This window comes from Solanum dulcamara, chromosome 7 (genome assembly GCF_947179165.1).
Source record: "Solanum dulcamara chromosome 7, daSolDulc1.2, whole genome shotgun sequence".
Taxonomy (NCBI): Eukaryota; Viridiplantae; Streptophyta; class Magnoliopsida; order Solanales; family Solanaceae; genus Solanum; species Solanum dulcamara.
In genome coordinates, this window is record NC_077243.1 from 34,678,883 (window position 1) to 34,705,466 (window position 26,584).

Genomic DNA, 26,584 nt, shown 5'->3' on the forward strand with positions numbered 1-26,584 from the left:
TAAAAATGTGTATAGTACTTGTTCTTAAACAATTCTTACAAGTACTTCAAAGTGGATGGGAATATGAATATAAAGTATTGTAATTAATGAACTTTTGGAAAAAAAATTCTTGTAACTTCTAAATTTGTTTAGGTTTTAGGATAAATTGAGAAAAATTTAATTACTTTTATTTTGATTTACTATATAATAAGCAATTTGAAATATGTATTATTATTTTTTAAATAAGATCAACTAATATGGAACGAAAATACTAATATGAAATAAATTCATTATGAGAAAAGAACATCCTTTTCCGTGGCATCCAACTTCTGAAAAGTCTCATAGGAAGACATTCTTGAATGTTGAGAATTTCATATATGAGTTGTGTGAGGCTTCAGACACACTCCAATGGTGAGCCGAAACTGCCAGTTTGTCTTTGCCTTTCTCCTTCCCTTTCCATCACGATCAGATTCCCCCATTTCTCTTCTCCCACTTTTTCCCCAATCCCCATCCTTTATTTTTTTTTCTCCCAAGCCAAGAATCTCTTTCCCTTTCAAAGATTCTCTGCTTTCTCTTATAACTTACCCTTTTTCAATGATGCCATTCTTCTTCTCTCTGTTCCATTGCATTACCATTCTCTTTCTCTCTCTTTATACGCTCAGTTTGTTCCCACCATTTTGCCATGTCTCCTTCAAGTGTCAATCAGTTTTCTCAGCCTTGCATATATGGTAATGTTTCACAAGTTCCAAGATTTGAGTTTTTTCCCCATCTTTTTGCTATTTAACGTGTACTCTTTTGAGTATTTCCATTGAATCTTGTTTTTACTTGCGTAAAAAGATTGGCCTTTTTTTTTTGTTCATAATATTATTGTGGGGTTTAAAGCAGGTTACTTTGTTTCTTCATACACAGAGAGGAAGTCAAGGTTTATGAAATGGCTGACTAAGATTTTCAAGGGTAATAGGGGATCGCCACGTGGACAGTTTCTAGGAGATGAGAATATGGTTTGGCGCGCTCCAGTCACAACATTGGTAATTTTTTTTACTTTTCATTAATTTTTGATTCAGAGCTTGTGTTAGCATTTCTGGATAAAAGACCTGCAATGTGAAATAATGTGGATAGAAAGATAACATTTTCATCTGCTGCTTTGATCTTTGAGATTCAAGTCTATAACCAACATAATTTGGAGGTTCTGGGGCCTGGCACATGCTACCATTACTGGGTATATTTGTGTCTTCCATGTACCATTCTAGCACATTGAAGTTTTTCATTGCAAAAATAGATATGACCTGCAAAGCTGATAATTTTTAAATTATTTTCCTGCGTTTACCATGAAAGATTGGTTTACTAAGATAAGGTAAGCAGTAAGGGATTAAGTTTCGCAAAAGCTGTTGCACATCTTTCTTTCAAAATATCTCTTTTATCACCAAGAAATGATCCAATATTTGATCTTGGCCTATTAAAAAGAAAGCCACTTCTATGTTTCAGCTGAACTACTTGTTCCAAAGGAAGGAATTTCGTCTGCTTCAGAAGTTAATGGTTAAATTCATCCATTCATGATCCAAATTAGAGTTTTGCTTTGTCCTTTTCCTACCATATATTACACATAACTGTTATTATAATTACTTAAACTAAACTTTGTATTATCTTTTTAAATTGAATTTGATGTCTCGTCTGATTACATGTTTCTTAACACAATTTTAAAGTTTATCAGGATGATCGCTCTAAGGCTAGTAACGAGAAAGAGGAACTAGACCGTGCAACTTCAGTCTCTTTGTCCGAAGATTTGAAAAGACCAGGTGGCGATTTAAAGTTTTCTTTTGTATATTTTCAAGTCTATGAAATTTATATTTCTTGTTGCTGTCCTCCAGAGATCTATATACCTTGTTCAGTTCTCTATTGACTTACTATACCACTGTATTACCGATTCCACTCTTTTGAGATTGAGACTGAAAGTTCTGTGCTTCACAGGATACAAATGCAGGACCGACAATGATGAAGATCTCGAAAGATCACTTAACCATGACCTTAGTTTGCCTTCATATCCTCCATATCCTCCTCCACATCCTCCTCCATATGCTCCTTCATATGCCCCTTGGGAATATAATCCCAGAAGTTATAGGTAATTGGATTTTGTTGAAATATCCTCTTGTGCTTCGTGTCATTTGAAATTTAGCCTAATTATCTTCTACTGCATTGCAATTAATCTTGTCTTGCAAAGCTCAAGTAACTTTCTATCCGGTGATAATTGTTAAGGGGTAAAAAGAGAGAAGTCCTGCATGGATCCTGTTTCTTTTGTCATTTTACTTGATGGAAATTGAAAAGGGATCAAAGAAAAGAAGAAAAATTGCTTCTTCGTAGTATTTATGGATTTTTATTTCACAGAAGGCTGCCTCTAGAGTGGTAAATTCTTGGGACATCAAATTAAAGTCGTTTTACTGAGAAAATTTTCTGTGATTGTTCACTGAAAATGGAAACTGTATTATGCAAATTCCTATTATAGACGAAACCTTGAAACCATTCCTTTAACCTTTTGTGGAAAACTGGAGAATAAACAAATTCAAATTTAAGACCTGAATTGATGTCCATGTATATGCACATCCAAACAAATTTTGTGTATTCTAGCAGATATTTCTTAGTTTTAAAATATTGAAGGAACATCTATTACATTTTGGTAGAAACTGCTAGCTTGTTCACACTTGTCTCGGGATTAACATATACCATCACGGAGCATCGGTATTTCTTGAGTACAAGAAATCTTATATGTACATGTATAATTTGCAGAATATGTAATGGCTGCCATGGGGATATTGGCTCTGGCAATTACTTGGGGTGCATGAGAACTTTCTTTCATCCAGAGTGCTTTCTTTGTTGTGCCTGTGGTTACCCAATTACTGAACATGAGGTACATTCTTTTCCTTGATCTACAACTATCTTGTGCCGTAACTCCATCTCTCTCCCCAAAAAAAGAAAATTAAACTTGTAATCTCAATTCTTGTACAGACTGAATGGTTTTGAATCTTTCCTCATGTTTAGCTCATTGGTTTCTTTGTTGAATCAAGTTTTCCTTGTCAGGGAACAATACATATCACAAATCATGCTTCAGGGAAATGACTCACCCCAAATGTGAAGTTTGCTACCAATTTGTAAGGACATGGTACTTCTTCATGTAGTTGGCTACTGGAAATTGCTCATTGCTAATCCAACTTTTGGTTCATGGTGTTAATCTTGACTGCGTCTTCATATATAGGCTTCTCCTACATCTTCAGTTAGGCAACCGTTGGTTCTTTCGCTCTCTTCAGTTGAAAATGCAAAATCCCTAGAGAGTATTCAAATGCACAGTTGTGCATGTGTGCAAACAGACAAATGCATATACTGGCACATGCACCATGATTGTTGAAGTGCCCACTGATTGTCATCCATCTAAAACATCACTTGCTGTTGCAGTGTCACAGAATGAGATGGCATGACAGATTCATTAGTTCATCCATTGATGTTGTTTTGCCTTTTTTCATCTTTGAGACAATTTTGTGTAGTTCACCAACCTAGAGAGAATGTTTTACAGCATGTTCTTCTGTAGATTATATTCTAAGATATTTTCTCAAATTTCTGTACAATTTTTTTGTTCTGATTAGGTACCAGCTTATAGTACTAACTTTTGTGTAGTCACCATTGCATATTTTGGTGAAGCAGTTTAAGTTTTGTAAATACTTCATGAAATCTGAAATATGCTTGCAGACCCAATGATTATTTCTAACTGTTTAATCCCTCATAGTTAATATTTTGATGCACCATTTCATTTTCAGATCCCAACGAATGCAGCAGGCTTGATTGAGTATAGGTGCCACCCTTTTTGGTCTCAGAAATATTGTCCTTCACATGAGCATGATGTCACCAAACGATGCTGTAGTTGTGAACGTCTTGAGGTATGGTTGTCTTAAAATTAAACATGTTGGATCACCTATCATTTAACTAACATGCTTGATGCTGATATTGTTCTTTTCTTCTTTAAGCCAAGAAGTGCAAGATATGTCTCACTTGGGGACGGTAGGAGCTTATGCCTAGAGTGCATGGAATCTGCCATCATGGATACCGGGGATTGCCAGCCACTTTACCATGCCATCAGAGACTATTATGAAGGCATGAACATGAAAATAGAGCAAGAAGTTCCTATGCTTCTTGTTGAAAGACAAGCCCTTAATGAAGCCATAGAAGGGGAGAAACATGTAAGGATGACTTTGTACCTGTAGTTTTTCTGTTCTTTTGTCTGGAAATTTCTGACGGGAAAATACTTCAGGGTTTTCATCATATGCCCGAAACCAGAGGTCTATGTCTATCAGAAGAGCAAACAGTCACCAGTGTAAGCCGTTCAGTCCCTTGAAATCATTTTTCAGTTTCTTACTAGCTTAAGATGTTTAGTACATAGGTAACCTAGTGAATTGTGCATTACAAACAATGATGTCTTATTGTCCAGATACTCAAGAGGCCGAGAATGGGTGGTCGCGAAGTAGTGGGAATCAGAACACACCCTCAGAAGCTAACTAGAAAATGTGAAGTTACAGCTATTCTAGTATTGTTCGGTCTACCAAGGTAACTTCTTTTTGTCTAATTCCTTTCAGTTTGTTTTATTCCAATATAACTCTTTGGCTACTCTTGGCATGTTCTACTGACAATGATATGGAATAGCATATATGTTACCCTCGTTCACCAGTTAAGATGCTCTCTGGAAAAGATTATGTGTTAGGCCTGATAGACTTGCTATATCATTCTATCTGCAGATTACTTACTGGTGCTATTCTTGCTCATGAACTGATGCATGCATGGTTACGTCTAAAAGGTAAGTTGATCCTATCTTTCTATCTACGTGGGTCTGCAATAGATTTTAGGGATGTATAATCTTCAAGGAAAGAAAGATTAAAAGACAGCTAGATGTTTCATTTTCAAACTCTCATGATGCATGATACCAGTTAATCAGGGGCCAATCTAGGGTGAGTTCTATGAGTTCAACTGAACTCATTGCGCCAAAGACATTTAAATGTATAGTACATAAAATAAGATCACACTCATTCTGACTCGACGAACTCTAGATCCTGGTATTCGCCTCTGCAGCTAATATATGTTTAAATTAATTTACTTTAGAAAAGTTACCTTGTACAAAATTTGCAGGATTCCGTAATCTCAGCCTTGAGGTAGAAGAAGGAATCTGCCAAGTGCTTTCCTACATGTGGCTGGAATCAGAAGTAATGCCAGGATCTAGAGATATGCCATCAACATCAACTGCATCATCCTCATCAATGTCATCAACCAAGAAAGGTGTTAAGTCTGCAGTAGAGAATAAGTTGGGTGAGTTTTTCATGCATCAGATCGCCCATGATACTTCTCCAGCATACGGTGGGGGATTCCGAGCTGCTAATGAAGCCGTGAATAAGTATGGTTTAAGATGTACATTGGATCACATTCGCTTGACTGGAAGTTTTCCTTTATGATACCATCATTGTTACATCACTGGCCGTGTCAGTCAATGGTCACTTGTGCTGCCTGGCAATCCAGAAGTCATTGAATTGAATGCTCCCCTGAGAAAATGAGTTGATCTTGCAAAGCTGGATTAGCTCCTCTTATTTTTTATGGGTTCCGGTTGTGGATACTCAGTCCCAAAGAGAAGATTTATGCCACAATGAGAAAGAAGAAAATGTAACATGTAGTTGGACTGCATCATTTTAACTGCAATAAAAATTGAATTTGAATGCTCCAAAAGTGTCTCCCCACTTCCTGCAAATATTGTTCTAAAATGAAATCCTACTTTGCAACAAGCCAGGCGATAGATTTGTAAGAATAACATTTTAATTGTCTGCTCTGCATGATGCTAATAAGATGTGGTAATGTATTGTTTTACCTTTGAGTGAATAGAGTGGAACAGTAACCACGTTGAAATTTGAAACACAGAAAACAATCGATTAGCTTCAGCCATATTCGGGTAACATCAGTAAACGTTATGTGATTCAAAAACTGATTGCTTGTCTACCAGAATGTCAGAAAGCTATACCTGGAAACAAATCTTTCATTCTCCAAATAAATCAGAATGTTAAAAAGAATACCTGTGTTTAATTTTACAAGTTTTAAGCAGCATAAGATTCCTACTTGTCATTCCTCAATTGAAAACTTACCCACATAACTCAACACATATAAATCTACTCTTTCATATTACAAGAAGAAAAAAAGTAGGCCACCATTTTTTAGTTGGAACAACATGGTCTACTATTGGTATTGCCTGAACTTTCTCCAACCTTAATAACAGTTCCTTGACCAGGAGTAGCACCTGCTTCTTGAGCTGCTAAAGCTTTTCTGCTGATTATCTGATAAATATCCAACAAAATCGTTTGAAACGCCTTCTCAACGTTTAAAGCTTCCAATGCAGAGGTTTCAAGAAATGATAACCCTTCTTTCTCAGCCAAGAGTCTTGCATCTTGATCTGGAATTGCTCGAAGATGGTTCAGATCGGACTTGTTTCCAGCCATCATGATGACAATGTTGGAGTCAGCATGGTCCCTGAGCTCGCGGAGCCATCGGTGCACATTTTCAAAAGTTTGTCTCTTGGTTATGTCATAAACCAAGAGTGCTCCCACTGCTCCTCTGTAATAAGCACTCGTTATGGCTCTGTACCTTTCTTGCCCTGCTGTGTCCCATATTTGTGCCTTTACTGTCTTTCCTTCTACCTGCACCACATCAATTCACGTCTATTACTAATTTTGAGACAGAAAAATTTAGTCAACACATTTCCATAATTTCTAAAATTCATGCCACGTTTCGTAAAATGTTATGTTCACATAACCAAATACTTAACCCATGAAATATATGGTTGAGTACAAGACTCAGAAATGCATGGAATTTGGAGAAACCATAAACAAACCTGAAGGGTCCTAGTTGCAAATTCGACGCCAATGGTGGATTTAGACTCCAAACAGAATTCATTACGCGTAAATCTGGAGAGAATATTAGATTTTCCGACACCTGAATCTCCAATCAAAACAATCTTGAATAAATAATCATACTCATGATCCACCTTGTAAGCCATTTCTACTTCCCTCTAGCTAGCCAACACATTCACCTAGGAAAGAAAATACTCATCACCCTCTCAAGAAATCGAATTTTCAATAATAATAAACCAATTCCTTGCAGTTCTAAGGCCATGAAGAAGGTTAGAAAAAAGGATTTCAAACGAAAGAGGAGAAAGAAATTAACTCACCATTAGCGGAAGGTGGTGGTTGTTAATAAAATTGTCCACAGAAAAAAAGAAAAACTTATCACATGATAAGAATTGCAAATTAAAATGCGCTTCCTTGGCCTTTTTTTGATAAGAAAGAGGAGATAACTTGCAAATGTACAGAATCCAAATGAATGAATACTGCCGAAGAAACAGCAACTTGAATGGCTATAACCTTATAAACAACACATCTTTGCACGTCCCATATTACTCTAGCCTTGTACAATGGGCTCAAATCCTTTTTTTTTTGTGGTGGTGGGGGGTGGGGCGGAAATGTCACAAACCATGGTACTTTGGGGCCTAATAACTAAACTCAACGACACTTTTCATATTTACAAAACCTAGCTACATTTTCTCTCCTCCCTCTCTCGTTCGCCTCTCTGTTGGAATAATAATTCAAAGTTGGAATAAGAATCTTAAGTTGTCTAAGGATTTATTATTTTTAATATTTATTTAATTAATGTCTAGTTAGAATTTATTTGTCCTAGTTTATATACGAATAAGTTTTATAGTCCTAGAGCCCGTTTGGATGGGCTTATAAATTGGTCAAACCAACTTATAAGCCTTTTTTAGCTTATTGTGGTGTTTGCCTAATGCTAACTTTAAATTATAAAGTTTTTAAAGACAGCCAAAAATAAAAAGTTAGGATTTCTAACTTATTTTTTCTAAGTGCTTAAATCCATTTTCTTTGACCATAGAAATTACTTTTATATCCCTTATATTTTAACTAAATTCCCAAACTATCCTTTTTATTCTTTTAACCCTAAAATTCATATTTTTTTCTCATTTCTTCGGCATAAACACTTTTATCCAAATACTCAACTGCTTATTTATAAAAATAACTTTCAGCACTTCAAAGTTCTAAAAGTACTTCATACATAAAAGTTACTTTTTAAGCTCATCCAAATGGGCTCCTAGTTTAATTTGATTTCTTGGATGTTGCTAGGTTATTTTCAATACACAAATATATATAGAAAATACAGAAGACAAAAAAATATATAGATCTTAAAGTAAGATTCAAGAGATTTTGAGTTTATAAATAAAATATTTTCCTTCAAATTGGTATCAAAGCCAATAATCTTCACCACCAAATAACATATATGGCATCAAATATGTTTCCGCGAGCTTCGTCTCCTATGTTCAAAGGAGAAAATTATCAATTATGGGCAGTTAAGATGAAGACATATTTACAATCTATAGATCTATGAGATGTTGTTGAAACGGATGGTGAACCATCACCACCGCCGGCCAATCCAACTTTGGCACAAATCAAAAGTTACAATGAAGAAAAAATTAAGAAGTTCAAAGCAATGAGTAGTTCATATTCCTTAGTATCTGAAGAAATTTTCACAAAAATCATGACGTGTGAAATTTCAATGGAAATATGAAATTCTCTAAAGGATGAGTATTTGGACAATGAACAATCAAGATTGATGTAATTTTTGAATCTTAAAAGGCAATTTGAGATGAAAGAGATGAAAGAAATAGAAGGAATTAAAGATTATGTTGACAAACTTACATCAATTGGCAATAAAATTAGACTGTTTGGTGAAAAATTTTCTGGTAACAAAATTGTTGAGAAAATTCTTGTAACTTTGCCCGAAAGTTTGAGTCTAAGATTTCTTCACTTGAGGAATCTAAAGATCTCTCAAAAATTTTAGTCAATGATTTGGTGAATGCTTTGCAAGCTGTTGAGCAAAGAAGGGGAATTAGAGATGAACAAACAATCGTAGAGGCTTTTGCTGCTAAGATACCAAGTGAATCAATCAGAAAAGATAAATTTCCACCTTGCGGTATATGCAAGAAATATAACCATGCAAAGAATGATTGTTGGTTTAAAGACAACAGACAAAAGTGTTTTAATTATAAAAAATTTGGTCACCTTCAAAAGGATTGCAAGTTTAAAGAGGTACAAGAAAATATGGCACAAGAGGAAGAAGTTTTTCTCTAATTAAAAATTGGAGAAAGGCAAAAAAAAAAGAGTTGGTGGGAAGGGGATCAACGAGAGTTGGAGACAAAGTGCTCTAATACTAGACCGAGCCTTTGGGAGGGGTAGACCGGACATATAGTCCGGGTAGATCGAGTCTTCAGTCTGGATAGACCGAGCATTCAGGACGGGTAGACCGAGCATACATTCCAGGTAGACCGATCCTTCGGGCCGGATATCCCGAGCCTTCAGGCCGGGTAGACCGATCCTACAGAACAATCTAGGGAAAATTCATTATATTTATTATATTTTATATTTCAGCTATGGAATAATCTAGGAAAAATTCAAGAGTGATTTAGAAGAATTTAGAGGTAGATAAGACTTTTTAGAAAATTGTATTCAAGAAATATCCTTAAACATGAGACTGGGAAGTAGTTTGAAGTCAGATTCATGGAATAAGGTTAAAATAGTTCTCGAAACCTCTCATGTCTCTATTGTTACCTAAAGGCAGATGAAGAATCGTTATGATTATCTAAAAGAAAAATATCAAGTTTGTTTTTCAATAACTAAAAAGACTAGCAATATTTATGATCCAACAACCAATACTATTCTAATGTCTAATAGTGAGTGGAATGAGTACATAAAGGCTAATATTATTTAATAATTTTTTTCTTCATTTTGCCCTAAAAAAAAGTTTGATGTTCTTTTCTATTTGAATATAATGTTTAATTTCATATGCACATTCAGATATTGAAAACAAATAATTTTAATCATTTAGTGTTCAGATCTAGAAATTTCATCTTAATATTTAGAAGTGTATTCAGATCTAGACTTCTAGATCTTAATATTCAGATGTTTTTTCAGATTCAGATGTCTGAATCTTAATGAAAACAAATAATGCCTAAGCATCCTTTAAGTTCAATAAACAAAACGATTACCGGACAAACTTAGGTTAATTAATTAATATTATTAGTGATTGCTGAGGAATTGAAAAGGCCGAGTATTAAGTGAATACATATTTTCAAACTTGAAATTAATGGACAAACTTAGGTTAATAAAAAAATCAAAGGTATTGATTAGATATAGTTATATCTACAAATCTTAATACAAGTAGTAAATTGAATCAATTTATTAAAAAAAAATATGTTTAAAATATTTAGCACAAACTCAAATTTCCGAAAACTTTGACCTGATATTTAACCAAAATTTCCCTTTATACCTTTCACTAGTCAAACTCAATAATTATGATAAAATGGGTTAATTAATTAAATCGAAGTGACTTGCTAAAGACAAAAAATAGACTAATTTTAAAATTTCTAAAGATTACAAATTTGGAGAAATCCCTTTTTTTTTTTTACAAAATTGGTCCCCAACCTTTGCAAAGAGATTAATTTTTTTGAAATCACATGCGTGAAGCTTGAAGATGCCTATTTGTTTATTTATTTTTAGGACAGATTTAACTTTAATGAAAAGATTTGCAAGATTTTGTTCTAAGAAAACACTGATTTTCAAGTCTAGCAATGATGAACTTGTATGCAATGGAAAAAAAATATGATTTTATAAGCATTACTAATTTATAAGACATCAATTTTAATTCTAAAAATACTACCCAATATAAAAGAAGGGTTAATTAAAGAACTTATTTAAAGTAAATTTTACCTAAATCCCATAATAAAAAAGTCTAATTACTATACATTCCTCATCTTACCAAAATTATCCGATTTCCCCTTTTTTTCCAATTTTGCTGATACATTAGTTATGCATTTGATACATCAACTTTAGCTGTAGAATAGTTAATGCAGATCATCTATTTATGGATAGTATTTTAATATAAGGTATGATTGATTCTTTAAATCAATTACTGATCTAATTAATGGAATTAATTGGTTAAAAAAAGCAACGGTTGTGTACATGAAGATTCAAGCCAAAAAACACAGCATCAATTCAAACCAAAGTCGATTTTAATTTTTTTTCAATTTTGCTGATATATTAGTTATATATCTGATACATCATCTTTAGCTGTAGAATAGTTAATGCATATCCACTATTTATGGATAGTATCTTAATATAAGGTATGATTGGTTCTTTAAATGAATTACTGATCTAATTAATGAGATTAATTTGTTAAAAAAAGCAACGGTTATGTTCATGAAGATTCAAGCCAAAAAACAGAGCATCGTCTCCAATGGAAAAAATAGACCATCGATTCAAACCAAAGTCGATTTCAATTTTTTTTCCAGTTTTGCTGATACATAAGTTATGTATCTGATATATCAACTTTAGCTGTAGAATAGTTAATGCACATCAGCTATTTATGGATAGTAGATTGAGATAAGGTATGATTGGTTCTTTAAATGAATTACTGATCTAATTAATGAGATTAATTGGTTAAAAAAGGCAACAATTATGTACATGAAGATTCAAGCCAAAAAACAGAGCACCATCTCCAATGGAAAAAATAGAGCATCAATTCAAACAAAAGTCGATTTTGACTTTTTTTCCAGTTTTGCTGATACATAAGTTATGTATCTTATATATCAACTTTAGCTGTAGAATAGTTAATGCACATCAACTATTTATGGATAGTAGATTGAGATAAGGTATAATTGGCTCTTTAAATCAATTACTGATCTAATTAATGAGATTAATTGGTTAAAAAAGGCAACAATTATGTACATGAAGTTTCAAGCCAAAAAATAGAGCATCGTCTCCAAGGAAAAAAATAGAGCATCAATTCAAACCAAACTTCGAGTTTCATCAATTAATTGATATGGATATCTCGATACTACTGAGATATTTTGGAGTTTGGCAATCCGATGTTAGTTATGAATAATACAAAAGTGATAGAATCATTGTTGATGACAATGTATCTTACTTAAATCTAAAAGCAGCAATCGCTGCTGAATTGAGTGTAGATGAATCAGTGAAAAATATTGAAATCCGATACATTATTGAAGGTAACTCGTCGCCAATATATATTCGTAATGATATGGGTGTTAATCTTTACATAGAGTTGAAGAAGAACGAGCCTGGATTCATAAATTATCCCCTATGCATATCAAGTTCTGATAAAAAAAGATGTGAGATGAAATTATTTGACAGTACACCTGGAGCAATCGTTTGTGCCGAATCAAACGCAAATGAGTCCCAAATTTTTAGTTTAGAAAAATTTGGTAATGCTGCAGATTGTTATATATCAGAATTGGATTTGACGAATTACATCACTGATACAAATGGTGCGGAAGTGAAGGAGAATCAATTCTATAAGGACAAAGAAACTCTAGTTGACGTAATGGCCAAATACAAAATCAATAATGAATTCAATTTCAAGGTTAAAAGATCCGACAGTAAAAATGTATGCGCATAGTCTGCATTTGGAAATTTTGGTTTTGGATATTATCAAACAGTATGTATCAGATACATATGAATGTGTGTATCTGATATATGCTTAAAAAATATTTTTTTCTGTCATGATACATCAAAACTCTATTTCTGTAACTCGGTTAAAAAATGATCGTAGTTATACTTTTTTTAAAAATTACTGTCAGTGTGTATCAGATTCATATGAATCTGTGTATCTAATGCATGTTTGTTTTTTATTCATGATACATACTAATAAGCATGTATCAAGTACATACGTTGACACACTTTCTATCAGAATGTCCCTTTGTTTGGTGATATTACATATGAAAAAATATTGGTATGATACATGTCATTTTTAAAATAAAAATGCAGTTATGTGTTAGTATGTTGTTCAGACAACTGTTGTTGGAGAATGAAAGCTTCATGTTGGAAAAAATCCGATATATTCAAAGTTAGATATTTCAATATTGAACATTCATGTGCACTGACAGATAGAATTTTCAATAAAGTTCATGCTACAAAGGCTTTAGTTAGTGCATTCACAACACCTAAATTGGTTAATCATAAGAGAATTCTCACGCCTAATGATATACGAGAGGATATTAAATCAGCGTATGAAAATGATATTACCTATCAACAAGCATGACGTTTAAAAGAGCATGCTTTAGAAATGTTAAGGGGAAAACTGCTGATGGATATAGACAACTGCCTGTATACATACATATGCTAAAAATCGTATATCCAAATTCATAAATAAGTATGCACAAGTCACCAACTGATGAGTTCATGTATCTGTTCATAGCGTTAAGGCCCTTGATAAAAGGGTTTCAGTTTTATCGACTAGTAATTAGTGTTGACGGTGCGCATCTTGATGGACTTTATAAAGGGACGTTTGTATCAGCTAGCACACTTGATGGGGCAGGTATTACTTTTTAATACTGTTGCTTATTGAATAACAGTGTGTCATCTCATTTATCACGTTTATTGTGAATCTAATAAATTCTAATAACTATTATATCGCTATTATTGATTTTTTAGATTGCATATTGCGATTCGTGTATGGTGTTGTTGATACAAAAATGATGCATCATGGACGTGGTTTCTTCAGAAGTTTAAAAATGCATTTGGTGAGAGGGACAATATGTGTGTTGTATCAGATAGGAACGAAAGCATAATCAAGAGTGTAAGCATGGTATTTCTCAATGTCCCTCATTTTGCATGCATATGGCATATATGGAGAAATATGTGTACTAAATACAGAAGGAGAAAAGCTGTACTAAGTGACCTCTTCTATTCGATGGCCAAGGCATACCGAAAAGATGAAGTCGATAAATTAATGGCCAAAATTGAAAGAATCGATCAACGGGTGGCATATTATTTAAAAACTGCAAGATACGAAAAGTGGTCAAGGGTTCATGTCACTGTCAATAGGGGTAGAATGATGACTTCTAACATCGCAGAATGTATTAATGGATGTCTTGTTGAAGCACGAGAGCTGCCTATAATTGACTTTTTGGAGCAAACGAGAATGTTATTTGGTGCTTGGAACTGCAAAAATAGGGAAATAGCATCTTATACAAAATATACTTTGGATAGGAAATTCGAAGATATCCTAATATCAAACACGATCAAGTGTTCGAGAATGAAGGTACACGATAGTTATTTTTAAGTAGATAAGTACTTGATACATAGTTATTTGATACATTAGTTAGGTATAACCTGTGCTAATTATATACTGATACATCATTTCTGCTACATTAATTTTGTAATTGATACATCAGTTGTGATACATATGTGTGAAATTTATTTCCTCCAGGTTTTTGATACGTCAATTATGTATAAACTGTGCTAATTAAAGACTGATACATCAATTCTGATACATCAGATCTGTAGTTGATACATCAGTTGTGATACATATGTGTGAAGTTTATTTCCTGCAGTTTTTTGATACATCAGTTAGGTATAATCTGTGCTAATTAAATACTGATACATCAGTTCTGATACATCAGTTTTGTAGTTGATACATACGTTCTGATACATATATGTGAAATTTATTTTCTGCGGGTTGTTGATTAATCAGTTAGGTATAACATGTGCTAATTAAATACTGATACATCAATTATGATACATCAGTTCTACAGTTGATACATAAGTTCAGATACATATATGTGAAGTTTATTTCTTGTAGGTTGTTGATTAATTAGTTAGGTATAACCTGTGCTAATTAAATACTGATACATCAGTTTTGTAGTTGATACATACGTTCTGATACATATATGTGAAATTTATTTTCTGCGGGTTGCTAATTCATCAGTTAGGTATAACATGTGCTAATTAAATACTGATACATCAATTATGATACATCAGTTCTACAGTTGATACATAAGTTCTGATATATATATGTGAAGTTTATTTTCTGTAGGTTGTTGATTAATCAGTTAGGTATAACATGTTCTAATTATATACTGATACATCAGTATAGATATATTAGTTGTGTAGTTGATACATAAGTACTGATACATATATGTGAAGTTTAATTATTACAGTTTGTTGCATCATCATTTAGGTATAACCTGTGCTAATTATATACTGATACATCAGTTCTGATACATCAATTGTGTAGGTGATACATAAGTACTGATACATATATGTAAAGCTTGATTCCTGCAGTTTGTTGCTTCATCATTTAGGTATATCCTGTGATACTTATATACTGATACATAGTTTTGATATATCAGATCTGTATTTGATACATGAATTCTGATACATATATGTGAAGTTTATTTTCTGCAGTTTGTTGCTTCATCAGTTATGTATATCTTATGATAATTATTATCCTTTTACATCATTTTTGATACATAGTTGTGTATGTGATGCATAAGTACTGATACATATATTTGAAATTTATTTCCTGCAGGTTGTTGCTTCATCAGAATGTCTTTATTCTGTTTATGAATTAGGTATAAGATATATTGTGTGTCTTGAAAGAAAAATATGCAATTGTGGCAGATTTCAACTAGACGAGATACCATGTCCACATGCAATTGCAGTGTTGAATAGCAAGAACATTACTGACCTGCATCCATACTGTGCTGATTATTACAAGCCAGAGGCATTGGCAAATACTTATGAATTACTAATGGTTCCAATGCCAGATAAGAAAGATTGGTCTGCTTCAAAGGAAATTTTGGAATAATTTGTCTTGCCACCAATATACAAAAGGATGCCAGAAAGACCAAAGAAAGGGAGAAAAAATTCGCTAGTGAGAAGATAAGAAGTAGAACAAATTCTTGTAGATGTTGTGGCCACGAAGGCCATAACAGAAAACCTTGTAATATCATTCCTAAAGAGATATGATATTTGTGTTATCCCGGTATACATTCTATTTGAATCATATAATTACATCTACTTTTATTTTATATTTGAGTTTAACATATGAGATAAACATACAAATCTTTTCAGTTGATATATGGAAAGATTAGTACATTTCAGTTCATTACTGATTCTGATACATTAAATGTAATGTATCGGGATACTTAAATCAGCAGATACATTTAAAATGTTTACAATTGGTGAAAAATAAAATTATACATTCTACTACTACAATTTTTTTTTAAAAATACTCGACGTCCATCGGTTCTCCTTGACTAGGAGAGATGAAATCTCATATGATTTTTTTGGATCATTATTTTCCCTAACATAAAAATTCTTGGCTTTTCGACAACCATAATTCCACAAGAGTTGTGGATGATACATAACATCTTGTGTTGATACAGGTTGTAGATGTATCATATGCAGTAAATATTGATACATTTAAATCTAATACATAAGCAAGATGTATCATAATCATTAAATCTTGAGACATGAAATTCTTATGCAAAAATAAAATGTATCAGAATCAGTAAATGTTGAGAAATGAGAATCTGATACATATGCATGATGTATCATAATCAATAAATCTTGATGCATGAAAATCTCATACACAAACAATATATATCAGAATTCACAAAACTTGACACTTATGAATATGATACATAAAAAAGATGTATCAGAATCATAACATCTTTATACAAGTGGATCTGATACATAAACAATATATATCAGAAGAATGACTGTTTTGTAAATGAGAATGTGATACAAAAGTATATGTATCAGATTCATTAAAAATTAGTAAATGTTATTGTGATACATAAGCAAGATGCCCCGGGCAGTCAAGTTTGATACATTAGAATATGATATATAAACTTTGGTTTTATATTCGAATTTGACAGATGAGAAAAATATACAAATCTTTTCAATTGATATATGGAAAGATTATTACATTTCAGTTGCTTACTGATTCTGATACATTATAGTTAATGTATCAGATACATTAAAACAGCAGATACATCTAAAATGTTTACTATTACAAAAAAAAACTAGTGGACATCTATCAGTTCTCCTTGACTTGGAGAGATATCTCTCCTAGGTTTTTTTGGATCGTCGTTTTCGCTAACATAACCATTCATAGCTTTTTGACAACCATATCTCCACAAAAGTGCGACATATCTTCACTGAAGAATTCGGCGTTTAGTCCAATATTTGGAATAAAAATTCCATCACTAAGATATTCAGCAAAAATGGCCAGGAAAACTCCACAATCCCTGCAAAGAAAGGAATACACTAGTTTTAAAAAAATAAAATTGACATATTAATGATTTATGTATACATAATTATTAATACTCACAAGCTGTCACTTCCCTGTTGTGCAATTCCTTCAACGTATTCAACTACAAATGGGTGATGTGGTTCAAGCATGTTATCGGTTGATTTGTCCTTGTATGAATCAAGCGACGACCAATCAGTACATTCGTTGTTGTCAAAGAAACCACTATCTTGCAGGTATGTCGGTAGCATTGCTGCTATCTTTTGGATCTCTTGGGAAGGGTTGCTACTTCTTCGTCCAGATGAAGAATCATACACATGTATCAATCTCTTTTTCAACACAACTACCGCAAGAACCCAATAAAAATCCCTATCACAGTTTATAGGTATGTATACCTCATTTATCAAATTCCAAGGCAATCCGACTGATATTGAGAAACCTCTTATTATGTTCTTCACAGATCTCTTGTGATGGGCTGTAATAGAGGCCCTTGCCATATCTTGTTGGGTAGAAATGTCAGGTGGAATGTGATAGTAGCGTGTGTGTGCAGATTTGATAAAAATTTTGAAAATACAGTTTGTCATTGTGTATCGAAAATAATTACTCAACTGCATCTTTGATTTCTTCCAAAGATAGTAAAATATTACATCAATGTGCTGCATATTTTAAGAAAGTATTAGTTATACAACAACAAACTGCTTGTATCAGATTATGTATGTATCAGATACATTAATCTCTATGTATCAGATAGTAAGTATGACTTGTATCAGAATCTTTATGATAAAATCTTTACCTCATCGTTCCAGCATCTGTTCGGCTGTGACATTAGGTAGAACCAGTTCTTATTTTGGGAAAATGCCACTACAAAGTCCATTTTTTCAAAGACGAATAAAGAGCACTTGAATTTGTAATGTTCCTCCTTCGGTTTCCTGAATGGAAGCTTGTATTTAAATTACAGAACATATATAATACACAACTTGTATTGATATAAGTTGTATATATCATACTTATTTGTTGCCATGCGATTTTAGTAGTCCTTTATCTATCCATTGAGAGTAGTCTGTGATAAGCTCGGATGGGGGATGATAGCATATACCAAAACCTTCAAAAGAGTGTGTCTGATGCATAACAAATGTCAATTTTTCCTTATCCTTTTCATTCGACCCAAATTTTGGAAGATACAACGATTGTAAGATCTTAGAAGGAATCCTACTTCTTGGAAGAGGTGTCTTCGCATCATTAGGCAATATATTGGGTTTCGATGAAAGAGTGGTAGGTAGCTGGCTATCACATAGTAGACATTCATCCTATACTACTTGCTCATGACTAACAACGGTCAATGGCATGGCTGGTAATGAAAGTCCGTAAATTAGAGCATCTATCACATCCAGAGTTTCGGTCGATAACGATGTTGAAATATTGGATTCCGATGTGTTTGGTTTGATTTTTTCTTTTTCAATCTCCTCAACATGCTCTTCTACTTTATCAATTTTATCAACGGCTACTCTTCCATCTTTCTTTGCAGTGTTCTACATGTAATGTATAACGTCATTACAAAACTTATTAATGTTCAATAATGTATCTGATACATTACCTGTAATATATCATAATCAACAATAAGCTGAACAATATCTGCTCTTTGTGGTTCCATTTGGTGTGCTGTTACATTCTTTAATTATGGTATAATAATGAATGTTTTCGGTTCCTACTAATGTAATAAAAACAATTACTTAAGAAAAAACTGCTGAAATGATATATTACCTTCACCAAATTTTGTACTGATACATTACTTTTAATGTATTTGATGACATATGCTGATCAAATGATTCTGCATCATCTGCTACAATGTTGTATTCTGATACATCATCCACCTTTTGTATCTTGTTAGATGGTTCAGCTTCCTGAAAACATAATAACATTTACTTATGATATATATGTACGAAATATTTAAATATCTATATATTTAAAGAAGTTGAGCTTATACAAGATATATATAGCATCAGATTGGTCATCAATTTATTCCTGATACATTACCTTTAATGTATCAGAAGAAATATGCTGATCAAATAATTCTGGAACATCTAATGAAATGTATTGTTCTGATACATTATCCACCTGTTGTATCATAGTTGATGGTTTAGGGCCCTGAAAATATAATAACATTTACATATGATATATGAAAATGAAATGTATCCAAAAGTTTAAAAGTATAAATATCAAATATTACGTGATGTATGTACCTTAATATCTTTCTGGACATTAGATTGATCATTTGCTTGGGGTGGGTCAGATTTATTTGGAAGATTGTGTTCCTACGATTCAGTAGGTGCTTGTTGTTGTTCCACCATATGAAATATTTGATCAAAATCATCTATTTTAAGTTGAGATGATGTGCCAGTCATGCGGTGCGCTATACTGTCGATGGCTTTCAAAAGATCAATATGATTTGAATAAATTTTATTCTCCAAACGCTTGAACTTCTGGTCAACCTTGATACAGTTATATGAAAAATCAGAATGTATCAACTACTTAAAAGTATATTGTATGTGATACATCTTAAAGTAATAGCTTACGTATCTCTTTAGAAACTTCTTTATGGACTTCTTTAATGCTTTGAAATGCATATGAACAATTTGCTCTGAATGACCGGAAGATTCACCTCCTACTGCTGACTTTGCCGTTGGTACATTGTCAGAAGAAATATGCTTTTCTGATTCATTTGGTGGTATGACATCCGTATGCATGTTGGCTGTTTTGACTTGAATTGGTTCTTTAGCAGGGATAGTATTCATTCTTTTAGAAGAAGGTGGAGAAGATGTATCAGCGACATGATTGGATCTTTTTAATAATTCTATGGGTGTTGTTGAAAAGTCCTCAAATCCGGGAACTTCTTGAGGTTTTTTAAAATTGACCTTGGCAGCTAATGTAGAAGCTTCAGGTTGAGGTTGATTTCCATGAATGACAATAGATTCCATTTCATGTTGAGATGGCACAATGTTGGAGCATCGATACTGCAAAAAAGATTGGTTGCTTGTTAGAAAACAAGTGAATAATTGATACATGATAATTCTGGTATATAAACATGATGTATCAAAAATATTAATCCTTGATACATGAGAAACTGATAGAAAAACAACATTATTTGAAGCAGTAGAATCTGATACATAAATGCAGATGTATCATGAGATGTAATTCTTGATACATTATAATTTGATACATAATGTAGAGTTTTCAGGAAATGTAAAGACTGATAAATGAGTTTCTGATACATACATTTATATGTATCAGAAAGGTTATAGCTTGATACATTTTCATTTGATACATAAAGTAGATGTATCAGGGGCATTATATCTTGATACATTTATATCCTGATACATAAATATAGCACCTGATACATCTACTTTATGAATGAAATTATAATGTATCAAGGTCACGAATATAGAATGATCTTAGATGTTATGTATAATGAATCGGTGCATAAACGAATAATCTTCAATGCATTTACCTCACTAAAGCTGGTAGACATGAAGGTCTCAAATTTTGTCTTCACGGCAACAACATGCCAGTTAAGAATTATGGACATTTTATTACCACTCTTACAACAATTTCAGAGGGCACTTGAGATGCACATTCATATATCCATGCATTCAGAGCATATGGCATGCCGCCTAAATGATACATTTATTTGGCATTTGAAAATTTCTGCTTCATTCCTTTTATTAATTTAGAAAATGCTATTTTCCTCCATGTGTATTGCTCATACCTACCATCTTCTACCATCTTAAAATCATCAACAAATATAGGTGCATCACCTAATTGAGAAAAAACAAAAGTGTGGATGAAGTAGAGAATGGCCATCTGAACAGCATCTTCATTTGTTTTCCATCCCCCAACCAGAAAATGCTCAACGAAACGAGCTTTGTTGACCCCATTTTTTGCACCAGGAAAATATATAGACAATAATCTACTTGTTGGGTCATTAAAGTACCAAAAGTCATTGATATTATCGGTACATCGCAAACCAGTAATGATAGCAAAATCCATTATTATAAATCGGAGTATATTACGCTGCACATGACGAATGTGCAGTTCCTCTTTGTTTTTTTGCTCTACCTCAAGAAGTAAGAGACATTTGATGATTTGCCCTTGAAAATTACAGTTTGACATATCTAGGTAGTGATCAAATATGGTTTGCCTAAATAACTTTATACCTTCTTCACCTATTGATGATTCAAAATCATCAATAAAATTAGCTCTATATGCCGTGCCGAATCTCAAGGGGTGGGACGGAATCTTCTTGATGACGTACTTCATTTCCTGCATTGACATGAAAAATGATTAAATACAACTTGAACTTTATACATAAATATGATGTATCAGACGCATTAAAATATTTGATACATAAGAATCTGATACATACAGAAGATGTATCAAAAGTAGTAAGACTTCATAAATTATAATCTGATACATAAATATAGATGTATCAGAATCATTAAAACTTCATACAATAGAAACTGACACTTAAACACGATGTATCAGAAATAATAAATCTCCAATAAAATGACATTTAAAAAACACTATCTATCAGAAGCGTTAACGCTTGATACATGAGAATCTGATACATAAACAATATGTATCAGAATCAAAAAACCTTCATAAAAATGGCATTAAAAAAAACTTAATTGGACCCATACCTTTAGGAGATTAGGGCGTGTTGTAACCCCTTCAATCTTATTGTCTAGTTCTTTGGGTGCATGTTTAACTGGAGCTTTTAACTTCAATTTCTCACGTAGCTTATCCATCACTGATGGATCGTTACGATGTTTGGATGTAACCTCGTCGTAACCTTCCCAAGATGAATCAGAACAAGGTAAAACAAGAATTTCTTGATTTTTATTCAACTGTGTGAGACCATGAACGGATTCCATATGTATCATTGAAGATATGAGTTAAAAAAATAGAAAGATTTACAGAAGAAAGCAAAGGATACCAATTTTAGAAGATTTTTCAAAGATTTACAAAAGAAATCAAATGATACAAATTTTAGGAGAAATCAGATTGAATGACGATGAAGTGAGATTCTAGATAAGGAAAACCTTAAATATACCTTAGTTAGAACCTTGAAATTGAGTAACAGATGTAATCAGAAATTCAAAATCTCAAAAACTGATGAAGATGAGCGAATTTAGGCGAGAATTTATGGAGGAAGAGTGATGTATCAGTGAGGAAGAGAGAGTTAAAGGAAAAAGAGAGATTTTGGATATTTTTTGGTATAATAGGAAATACAAGTAAATATGGTATTAGAATATGTGTAAAAATATAATTTTTCCTTATTTAAAAGGTATTCTAGTTAGGAATTGTCATTGGAATAAGCTATTGTTGTAGTCTGAGATGAACAGAAGCATAACAAAAAGTTAAAGACAAATAAGAACAATAATTAAATGTTAGTGAAATAACTAAAGCAGGTTAATAAATTGCTTCATCCGATATCCAAGAGTAAGGACTCCACTATTCTCTCACTGTTTATGTAGTTTGAGAGATCAAGGAAAAATTCTAAGCCAGAGTATGCAACGGAAATGATCAACTCCATTGTCGGGTTTAGGAGAGTCTTGCATTAAGACTCTATGGTTGCTCCAAGTGGGTACATGCCAAATAAATGGAGAGCAGTGAAAACGATAGCATAAGTGCAGTGTGTATCATATTAAAACATTTATATTCCAAAGAAGTCATAACAATACAACATTTAATAAATGATGAGTTTTCAAAAAATATGATTTTTTAACACTTAATAGAACATAAACACATGATTTCGAACACAAAAATAAAGTAATCAAAAATAAAATTAGGTTTAGATCTAACCTTTTGTGGAGTAGTGAACAAGGATTTCTTGGGTCTCGAATCTATCCTCGTCTTTGAAATAAAATTGATCGAGAGGAACTTGAAGTTGGTTCTTGTTTATTGCTTCTACGAAAGATGATATAGATACAACTTGATCACAGTACTAATACATAAATTATAAACCTGAAGATTGTAAAAATCTAAGCATAAAATAGGTTCTTCAATCCGATTATTTGCATCAAATAGCACTTAAATAACAAGTCAGAAATCTTTCTCAAATATGCTCTTGCTTATTTGCTTGAGTTCTGTCTTTTGCTCTCAGTATAAGTACTTCATCCTTCTTCAACAACTGACCTGCACATATATACTTGACTTTGATAGCAAGTCAGTTGGTCACAAATACCTAATAGGATAAGGCTGGAATTGTAGTAATATTTGAGATAGAGAAAACTTCTTCGCTATTACATGTCTCTAATTATCTACACCTTTGAGGTCTGAATCTATGTGTGGCTTATCTCATATACTTTATCTAAGACTCCAAAATCTCTCGTACAACTTTGTTTATCAAAATCCTTCTTGTTCAATAATCGTGCCTTGACTGGATTCTAGATTGAACCACGTAACTGAGAATTTTCAATTAGAGGCGATAAAAAAGTCTTGAAATGTAAAAAAGTGACTCAAGTCTTAAGAAATGAGTGTAAGTGACAAGTTTATGATTATGATTTAATGATATTTGACTATTTTTAAATAAGTCGCCAATTGTTTTTACACGTTGACCCAATAAAATAAAATCCTAATTCCCTAATTGGGAAAAAACAACCACTACTTTTTCCTCTCTCTTCTTTACCCGTTGTTTTCTTCTTCTTCTTCCTCTCTCACATGCGTCTTCTTCTTGTTGTTCTCATGTTAGTGTTGGTGTTGCTTTTGGAGTGAGAGTTTGTTTTTTGAAAAAATTGAGAGAAAAAAAATTGCTCTCAATTTTGGACTAAATTTTATTCATGTGGCTTTGGAAATTACTTGAGAGGTGATTTTTAATCATTTTGGTAAGTGAATTTTTGTAGGTTCTGTGTGTACTGTTTATCCGAGTTTTGTGTTTTATACTGTTGTTTAAGCTATTTCTGTAGTTTAAACAACTGATGTAGCTTTTTTAGCAACATTGTAGCATGTAACACCCTTGAAGTTCTAAAGTCCAGATTAGATCACGGGAGTTCAGAAATTTAAGTCTGCAGAAATTTTTGGAATTTATGGATGCCATGTGCGGGCTGTAAATGGAACCACAACCGTATATGGGATCTGTAGATCAACATTATAGGTGGGAAATCTAGCATGAGTCCTACGAGTCAAGTTTGCAGGTCGTAAACCCATTTACGGGTTGCAGATAGGCTCATAGATCAAAGTCTCAAAACTAGAATTTTTGTCTAATTTTATGGACTAGGTTTACATCTCATAGATGCATCTACGGTCTATCAAAAGGATCTATAGATTAGCTTCAAAGACTTAGAAATTCAGGCCTGATATTTACGGATAGGATCTACGGTTCGTAGATCAATCTACAGATCGTAATTGGGCTCATGGAACCTGCCGATGTCAGTTTTGTTTTACGATCATTTTGGTCTTTTTTCACCTTTTTAACCCTATACTATATTGTTTTAGCCTATCCTAAGTGGAATTAAAGAGAATTAGTCAAATAAAAACCTCCCATTCACGCATAACAACTAGAATAAAAAATCAGTATGCTCAAGGTTCCTCTCAAGCAAGAACTAGGGTTCTTTATCTTCAAGTCTCAGTTCAAGGATTGAAGCTAGTGTCTTCTTTCCAAGTATGTGGGATTTCATCAATGGGTATCCTTTCACCCATTGAGTTCCAAAATAAATCCAAATTTTTAGTTTATAATTTTGCAGAAGTTAGGGTTCTTATGCAAATATTTTCTTATTCTCCTTCATGGATAGTTTTTATATGATTTTATCTAAAAATCAGTACTTTAAATGGTATTTTCATGAATCCTCAGTATGCAGATATTGCATGTCTCAGATGATTAGTTTTCAAAATTTAAGATGCTTTTAGATAAAGTGTCTCTCAGTTATTAGTTATTATTAAAATTCACGAGTTACTCAGTTATTATTACTCTTATCACCATCAATTAGTATTATCATGTTTAATTTCCTAATCAGTTAACTAACATGTTCTCGTTAGTAGTATTACTTAATACCGAGTGAACCTAAGGATGATGACTCATTCATAATTTAGGACTGGGACCTTTAGTAGCAATTTCTGAGTCCTAAAACTGTGTGCCATCGTAGGATTATATGGGTTACCCATTAGATCAGGTATGGACATTAGCTCTGTGGTACCACGTTATCTCAAATTAGGATTTATATCCTGACAAGGTGCATTGGGACCTTTTGATGGGGATTATACATCAAACTTCATGTTGTAGCTTACATGGTCATATGTAGGTTTATAGTATCTCTCATAGTTTAGTCTCAGATATTGCATGACCTTATATTCAATTATTTCAGTTTTCAGTATGTATCAATTGCATGTTTCACTTATTTGTCATTGCATCATTTCATGTTATTCAATACATCATTTTAGATTTAGCATATCCAGTTACTATTTTATCATGCATATCTTACGTATTCAGTATATTTAAAGTATTGGCTGCATACTCTAGCACTATATTATTTTATAATACAGATTCTTATAGTCAGTATTCAACTCATGGTTAGTACGTTATCAGATCAACTTAGTAGTGTAGTTTGGTAATTCCTCATCTTTCAAGTACAATCCATTTATATTTATGTTGCTTATTTAGTCTTTCAGTTTTCAGACAATTAGAGTTAGCTGGGAGCTTGTCCCAATAACTTATCTTAGTAGAGACTTTTAGACAGTCAGACATATTATAGCTTTTGAGTATTTCAGATAATTGTGTATTTGAGTATTTGAGTTTTAATAAACTATTTTAGATTTAGCTTCCCTATTAGTATTTTAGTTTCTACATATGTATATCTTAGTATCATGCTAGACTATGAGTTAGCTTGGGGTCACTTGTGATTTTAAGCACCGTGCCATGATTAGAGAGTAGTCTCGGGTGATGACAAACTTGGCATCAGAGTATCAGGTTTAAGGTGTCCTAGGGTGTCTGAAAGCCACGTTAAGTAGAATTTTATTCATAGTTGTGAAGTGCTCCATATTTATGAATGAGAGGATATGAAACATTTTAGAAAATACTCCCTTTCCTTCATACTCTCAGTCATACGATAGAGTTAAACTCTATATAATCTCCTTCTAATTCATGCTCTACGCGTTTATAGAGTCATGCCTCCCAGAAGAGCTTATGTCAAAAGGAACATGAATGAGGATTGGCCAGCACCACCAACTCCAGCAAACTCTTATAATGAGCAATGGAAAAAGAAAGGAGTTTAGAATGAAACTATTCCGTGTACAAAACAGTGCTGGTACCGTACCATTAAAGAGGGAGGTGCTAGCTTATACTATGACTGGTCAAGTCAATTAATAGGTTGTTGCTTAAGTTAACTCGAATGAGAGTACAACGACAACAAGAGTTTGAGAT

The 26,584-nt window shown here is 32.9% G+C and overlaps 2 protein-coding genes across 3 annotated transcripts; one reads left to right on the plus strand and one right to left on the minus strand.

Moving 5' to 3' along the window:
* The first annotated feature begins 306 nt into the window (after positions 1 to 306).
* Positions 307 to 5,462, plus strand: LOC129896316 (protein DA1-related 2-like). 2 transcript variants are annotated; one of them, XM_055972176.1, is made up of 12 exons: positions 307 to 707; positions 865 to 1,007; positions 1,691 to 1,775; positions 1,948 to 2,098; positions 2,761 to 2,881; positions 3,039 to 3,122; positions 3,783 to 3,902; positions 3,990 to 4,202; positions 4,274 to 4,336; positions 4,451 to 4,566; positions 4,755 to 4,813; positions 5,143 to 5,462. In XM_055972176.1, the coding sequence occupies exons 1-12, from the start codon at positions 662 to 664 to the stop codon at positions 5,460 to 5,462; spliced, it is 1,521 nt and encodes a 506-aa protein (XP_055828151.1). In that variant the 5' UTR covers positions 307 to 661. The 2 variants fall into 2 exon arrangements, with proteins under 2 accessions (XP_055828151.1, XP_055828152.1); XM_055972177.1 differs by having other exon boundaries at positions 889 to 1,007.
* Positions 5,463 to 6,202: 740 nt separating this feature from the next.
* LOC129896317 (ras-related protein RABA2b-like) lies at positions 6,203 to 7,447 on the minus strand. Its single transcript, XM_055972178.1, has 3 exons — positions 7,220 to 7,447; positions 6,884 to 7,081; positions 6,203 to 6,689 (listed from the first exon to the last, which is right to left on the minus strand). The coding sequence occupies exons 2-3, from the start codon at positions 7,046 to 7,048 to the stop codon at positions 6,210 to 6,212; spliced, it is 645 nt and encodes a 214-aa protein (XP_055828153.1). The 5' UTR covers positions 7,049 to 7,081; positions 7,220 to 7,447; the 3' UTR covers positions 6,203 to 6,209.
* Positions 7,448 to 26,584: the final 19,137 nt, after the last annotated feature.